The following is a 7,477-nucleotide window of genomic DNA, read 5'->3' on the forward strand; positions in this document are numbered from 1 at the left end:
TGCTATAATCAAGGAAACTGATGAAACCAACTGGAGGTCCAGGTGAAATAGGCGGGTGGCCTCCAATATCCACCTAGATAAAATAGTGACAATGGATTATTAAGGGTCTTTCCCTCTCAACAATAAAGTAATAATAAGAAGGGAGAGTTATTAATAAAAACCTTGCCCACTATTTCAACTTCTTAGCTCTTAATTATTTATGCAATTACAATTAAATGCTCCCTTCTCATTCCTTCCTTCAATAAAACTTTATGGGCCTCACCTTTAAAATTCATAACTCTAAATATACCATATACCTAATTTATGAATGTCTATAAGTTCCCTTTTCCTAATTCCATATTTCCCCTAATAAAAAGATAAACAAAAATGCTAAAAAGTTTCCAATTCTTTTGAACTCAAACAAGGATAAGAAAATATTATGCATTAGACATATCTAAAATAAAAAACATAAATAAAACATCCAAACATACTCTCACTAAAGTATCTCTAAAAAGAAAACAAATTAAAATGCAACTCATGAATAAGTTGCAAGCGATAAATTAACCTTAATAAGGCCACTATGATGAATATATTTGAATGGAAGGATAAGCATATTCTAATAAAACTAGAAAACATCAATAGAATATCCAAACATACTCTCACTAAAAGTATCTCTAAAAAGAAAACAAGTTAAAATGCAACTCATGAATAAGTTGCAAGTGATAAATTAACCTTAATAAGATCACTATGATGAATATATTTGAACGGAAGGATAAGCATATTCTAATAAAACTACACTTCAACTTTTTTGTTAATAATAATTTGGAAAAAAAATCATAGTTAATATATCCTCTCGTTAATAATAACCTTAGCAAACAACTAAAAATAATTCTCCAACAAAATAATACAAAAACCAAATCATAAATCATACTTACAATTACCTCACCACCTCATAACACCTTTCCCCTTGAATCAAATCATAGCTCATCCTTACAAATACCTCACTACCTTAGGGAAACCTTCAGTGTAGCCTTTTCATATAATTTCCTCACTGCCTTAGGACAAACAAATTGGAGAACAACTCTCACTACCTTAGGGAAACATTCACTATAGCCTTTTCATATAATTGCCACACTGCCTAAGGACAAACAAATTGGACAAACAAATTGGAGAACAACTCTCTCGAATAAATGGTTGAAGCTTTGTGAAGATATAGAGACCCCAATGATAGACCAGTTATATTTGGAAGATATAGAGACCCACAAACATATATAAGTTATAATCCAATGATGGTAATAGCGATGGTGGTAGTCGTGGCAGTGGTTAATTAATACCCAAGTGTTAACTAACACAAGATTTCAAATTCCATTTAATTGTCCAGGAGATTTCAAGAAAATCATCCTAGAAAAGACCGTTCTGGAAACTTCCATCTTTTCTAGAGTCTCTCGAACCATCGTCGTTCACAATTCCACCGTCCATTCGCGCCTATAAATTTGTTACATTGTCAACGTTTTGGATTCAAGAGGTCACAGCGAATTTCATCTGCTTTCAATCAACGCAAGCGTTTAGTCTCTACACTTGTTTGAATCTAAAGATCGGCTCGATTTCTCTTTTTCTGTAACGATACCAGAAATTTTGGCAGAATGGCACTGACTCCTTTCTTCGGTCGATCAACAGCCGGTAGCCTGTGGGATCCATGGGACCGCAGCAGCAGCCTATTTGATCCGTTCGTTCCCGTGTCTCGAATTAGGGACGCCTTTGATTTCGGCAGTGCGCTGGACACTCCGGCCTTTTCTTTCTCCCGAGATGCGCAGGCCATCGCCAACACGAGGCTTGACTGGAAGGAAACCCCCGAAGCTCATTTCTTCACTGCAGATGTGCCCGGTAAGTCGTGCTTTCTTTTTCCATTTGCAGTCCAGTCCATCGATTGAATAACGGCAGGCTCTGTTGAATGTGCCCGATAAGTTGCGCTTTTCTTTTCCTTTATTTGCCCTGCTTTTTGATTTGCTGTCCATCAATTGAATAACGGCATGCTCTGTTTAATCTTTTGCAGGGTTGAAGAAAGAAGAAGTAAAGATCGAACTGGTAGATAACGGCAGTTTGCGAATTAGTGGGGAAAGACACAAGGAAGATGTCCAAGAGACGGACCAGTGGCACCGGGTGGAGCGGTCAAGCGGGATATTCAGGAGACAATTCCGGCTGCCGGAAAATGTAAATGCTGACGGCATATCTGCCAAATTGGAGAACGGTGTCCTGACCGTCAAAGCCCCCAAGATTAAGCCAGATGCCGCTTCCGGTAGCGATGTCAAAAGTATTGATATTTCTGCAAGTGAGAAGTGAGGGCGAGGGTTTCGTAGTGTATGGCTTTTACAAGTTCACACGCTTAGAATGATAATTAGGTCCTTTACAATGAGGGTGAGCTTTACAATGAGGGTGAGGGTGAGGGTGAGGGTTTACAATGAGGTTTTCATAGTGTAGAAGTTTTGCGGTTATAAAAGCTTGCAGAAGTTTTGCAGTTGTAAAAGCTTGGAAAGATAAGTAGGCAATACTCCGGTTCCATGTAGTGTACTTTCTGTCACTAGTTAATAAGATATATTTTTTTAGTTTTTTTTTGACTATTTGTTCAGATTTTGAAGCGTTTTTTTGGTTAAAATCTTTTAGAAATATTCACTCGTAAATTGTCTACCATTTATATATCTTTATTATTTTTAAAATCCTTCGATCGGCGCCAATATATGTTGGTGACGTGAAGGTATCTTGGCTTTAAAGCATTATATAGGTCTAAGGCAATATATAAATATAAATAGCTTTTGAGTATCATATGTCTAAGGCATTATAATTTTATATATAGATATATAAAGTTTTTCTGGAATTTTTCTGTTTAAAATATATTATTGTTTTACAAATAAATTTTAACATTTTAAAAATTTATTTCATTAAATTTAAAAATTTATTTCGGTACCAATTTTCTTGTAATGAATTTTTTGTGTTTTAAAATATATTGATTTTTTTTTTGTGTTTTACAATATATTTTTGAAAGCATAATTCAATTTTTCTTCCAATTTTCTTTCAAACACTTAGATTCAATATTCAAAACATGTCTAAGGCATTCTATATATGGATATATATATCAAGTTTTTCTGGAATTCAGCAATATAGTATGAGGGTATTTTTTTGTTTAAAATATATTATTATTTTACAAATAAATTTTAACATTTTAAAAATTTGTTTTTTTAAATTTAAAAATTTATTTCAAACCAATTTTCTTGTAATGATTTTTTTGTGTTTTAAAATATATTTTTAAAACCAGAATTCAAATTTTCTTCTTATTTTCTTTCAAACACTTAGATTCAATATTCAAATGTTACATGTTAAATCACTTAAATTTAAATGTTATATATTAAATCACTTAAATTCAAGTTTTTAAAAATTAAAAACTACATAAAATGTTTTTTTAACCTTTCTACAAACTAATGGGTTATTCTAAAATAAACTATTGGGTTCTAATCCTTGTATTGGCACTCTTTTGAAGCCAACATGGCAACTTTGAATTAGCAATTAAGAAAGTGACGAACAAATCCCAAACCAAACATCTTCATTTGTGCGCTTATAGAAACCAAGTTCGGGATCTAGTAGATAATTTATTTTCGGCTATCAACTTTATCACTATTTTTAGGGTTCATAACCAATTAGCATATGTTCTTGCTATCGCAACAACTACCTTCATTCCTTCCTCTAAACCTAAAACTAAATTTGAAATAGAAGTCTTGTACATGCCCGTCATACTTGCCAATGTTTCCAATGTGAAACATTGGCAAGTATTCGTAGGTGACCAAGAAATTAAGAGATTCAATTGGTTGCTAAGTTTTCATATTATTGTATATGTGAACAAGAAGACATTGATCAAGCATATGCCACTATTTCTCTTTTAAAAACTAAAATTGATAAGCACAATGGCGCACTCAATTGAAAAATAATTACATTCTGAGAGGGTTGATCACTTTGGAAAAGATCTTCAACCAAAATGACGTTGTTTCCAACTTAGCTCTTAAGCCTTCAAATGTGGAGATAGAAGTTGTAAACATTTCAAATTGGTTAATATATCCAAGCTAATCTTGCCCCACATTAAAGATTAATGCATTCAACTTCTTTCAAAATATGTCAACCTCTTGGCTTGGTCTTATGATAACCTTAAATCCTATAATGAGAGAATAATAAAAAATCAAAATCCTCTGAAGTAAGAGGTGAAGGAAGAGGTTAAGCCTTTTAGGTAGAAGCTTCACTACATTAATCCTCTATTACTCCCTCCTATCTGGGTGTTATGATAACCTTAAATCCTATGATGAGAGAATAATAGAAAATCAAAATCTTCTAAAGGAAGAGGTTAAGTCTTTTAGGTAGAGGCTTCACCACATTAATCCTCTATTACTTTCTCTTATTGAAAAGGAAATAAAAAATATTCTAGACACAAAGATAATCATCCCATTATGTTAATCTACTTGGGTGGAAAATTTGGTCCCCGCAAAAAAGAAAAATGGTAAGATTCGACTCTATTTAGATTTTAAGAATCTCAACCAAGCCTCAGTTAAGGAAAATTATCTTTTCCCTAAAATGGATGCAATACTCCAGCGAGTAGTTGGCGCTACCTGCATTTCTATGATGGTTGGGTTTTTTGGTTATAACTAGATAGTTGTCCACAAAGATGATATGTATAATACTGCTTTCGCAACCCCTTGGGGTAATTTCATGTATCAAAAAATGTCGTTCAGGTTGATGAACACTCGAGAAACCTTCCAAAGGGAAATAGACATTGCCTGCACTGATGAGAAGGATTGGTTCATAGTTATTTATTTAGATGACATGACCACATTATCTTGAAGCGATGAGCAACATCTCAAACATATAGAAGCGATTTTTTGAAAACGTTGTAGGTTTGGTTTGTCTCTTAACCCCAAAATATTTCCCTATCTCATACAAAGAAATATTTCTTTACCGATCCAAAATATTTCCCTATCTCATACAAAGAAATAAGTTCAGGGGTTCTTGGGAAAAATCAATTTCTTGAGAAGATTTATTTTCAATTTCACAGAAATAGTAAAAAATATCACTTGCATGTTAAATAAGGGTAGTGATATTAGATGGGATGAGAAGTCAAAGTATTCTTTTGAAATAATTAAGGCCAGCATTATGGAGGCCCCTGTCCTCATCATCTTAGACTACACAAAGGATTTTATAAATTTCCCTTTTGCCTCAGAGCATACCATCATTATTGTCCTACTACAGAAGAACCAACAAGGATATGAGCAGCTGGTAGCATTCTTTAGTAAGGCCCTTCATTACACAAAGCTTAGGTATAATATCATAGAGAAGTAGGCCAATGCTTTAGTTAAAACCCTTGAGGATTTTAGGGAATATATTTTGTTGGCTAAGTATATAGTTTATCTTTTACATCCTGTGGTAAGAGATATACTCTTACATCACGATATCGAGGGAAGAAGGGGTAATTGGATTGCAAAAGCTCAGGAATATGATCTTGAGCTAAAGCCCATAAAAATCATTAAGGGGAAAGGGATAACCAAGCTACTAATTGAAGCCAATTTTGATGCACTAGGCATCAACCAATGTGCTCGAGAGAATTCCACAAAAGTTGGTGAAGGTACATAGGATAAGAAACTACAATCGTTGCTACCTCTTTTAGACCCGACTACTGTTCATCCAGATTTTTTGTCATGTGAATGGTACAGCGATATCATAAGTTACCTTCAAACCATGTAATTGCCCAATTCATTGGGCAAAGCTGCAAAACGTTCACTTAAGTTAAACGCTATAAATTAATGTATCATAGATGGTAAACTATACTAGAAAGATTTAGTAGGAATTATTTTAAACCATGTTCTTCCTTCTCAAGTTGTTTCCCTGATTGCTCAGCATCATGACAAGGTATGTGGCGGTCATTTCACGTGGCGAGGCACCGACCATAAAATATTAAGAAGTGGGATTTATTGGTCTACCCTTTTTCGAGATGTAAATAAGAAAGTGAGGGCTTGCCAATAGTGCCAAATATTTGTTGGAAAGAAAAATCTTGTAGCATTACCCCTCAAGCCTATCGTAGCCGAAGCACCTTTCCAATAATGGGCCCATTCAGTGGCCAACACTATTGGATTATCACTAAAATTGACTAATTTACGAAGTGGGTTGACACTGCCCCATTAAGGAAAGTTAATGACAAGGAAGTGATAGATTTTCTAGTAGAAATTATATTTTCACGCTTCGACTACCCTCGAAAGATCATAGAAAATAATGTCAAACACTTCTGTTTGGCTGCCTTCTATAATTTTTGTGATAATTATGAAGTAATATTGGGACATTCAACAACACATTACCTCAAGGAAATGGTTTGGTTGAATCCACTAACAATAATATCGTTAAAATCTTGAGAAAATCTCTTCATTCAAAGAAGCGTAATTGGCATGTAGGTTTAAAATATGTTGTCTAGGCTGATAGAATCACCACTAAAAAATATATTGGAACCTTGCCTTTTGAGTTAGCTTACAACCTAGATGTTTTTTCCCATTATACTTAGGAACCAAAGTTATGAAGACTCTGCAAGATTCCATTGAAGAGCCTAATAGCTTGTAGAGGCGTATTAACCAAATGGTTCAACTGCAACAAGAAAGGGAATTGGTGTATGAAAAGATCAATTAGCACCAAGCAAAGATGAAATTGATCTTTGATAAGCCTGTCAAAGATAGAGTTTTTCTCCCTGGAGACTGGGTCCTCAAATGGGACAAAAGAAATGAGAAACCACGTAAACATTGTAAGTTCGATAATTTATGGCTAGGTTCATTTATAATTGACAGGGTTGAGAGAAAGATTTTTTTTCTCTTAGGAACTTCGAAGGGGAAGAAGTTGGTCATGCCATCAACAGCCAAATTCTTAAACACTATATCACCCACTGATTTTTCATATATATATATAATGAGAAAAATGGATGGAATAACCATAATCAAATAAATACAAAAAGAAATTGTATCATTTGTTTATATAATCAAAGTTTTGAAATTTGAACATTAAATTTGAATAATTCAAAACTATAAAGGAATGTCAATACAAAATGAAATTGAACTGCATTATCTAAGATTATCATTTTCACCATTTATATCAAAACAACACAAATTTTTAGATTATCTCTTCTTATGAGAAATAACGAATGGTTCGTGAATATAAAAAACTATAGGGTCATGAGAGTTACATACAAGACATAGTGTAATTCCATTTAATCCCATTATCCCATGTCTCTAAAGGCCACTATACATCTACACATTCTTCAAAAGTCCTCCGAAGTATTTTCTGTGTTGCAATAATTTTTATCCTAGGACCTGTGAAACAGATTGTTTTCCTTCTCCACAGGAAAGTGCCATCACTACACTGTTTCTCACTAATCATTAAATTTCCTTCTTAGGATGGGGTATGCTTACAACCTCTATCGAGGCTATGA

General features: G+C 33.8%; 1 protein-coding gene across 1 annotated transcript; it reads left to right on the forward strand.

Moving 5' to 3' along the window:
* Positions 1-1,479: 1,479 nt before the first annotated feature.
* Positions 1,480-2,592, forward strand: LOC149176814 (17.8 kDa class I heat shock protein-like). Its single transcript, XM_089423201.1, has 2 exons — positions 1,480-1,863; positions 2,033-2,592. The coding sequence occupies exons 1-2, from the start codon at positions 1,623-1,625 to the stop codon at positions 2,317-2,319; spliced, it is 528 nt and encodes a 175-aa protein (XP_089279327.1). The 5' UTR covers positions 1,480-1,622; the 3' UTR covers positions 2,320-2,592.
* The last annotated feature ends 4,885 nt before the right edge of the window (positions 2,593-7,477 follow it).

This window comes from Pinus tabuliformis, chromosome 4_1, assembly GCF_031772625.1.
Source record: "Pinus tabuliformis cultivar Carrire ecotype Pingquan chromosome 4_1, CPIR1, whole genome shotgun sequence".
In the NCBI taxonomy this organism is placed as follows: domain Eukaryota; kingdom Viridiplantae; phylum Streptophyta; class Pinopsida; order Pinales; family Pinaceae; genus Pinus; species Pinus tabuliformis.

Excerpts from the sequence above, each read along its gene's own strand:
- LOC149176814 (XM_089423201.1), top strand. The coding sequence starts at position 1,623 with ATGGCACTGACTCCTTTCTTCGGTCGATCAACAGCCGGTAGCCTGTGG. Across the intron at positions 1,864-2,032 it reads CTTCACTGCAGATGTGCCCG|GGTTGAAGAAAGAAGAAGTA; the intron begins GTAAGTCGTGCT and ends AATCTTTTGCAG.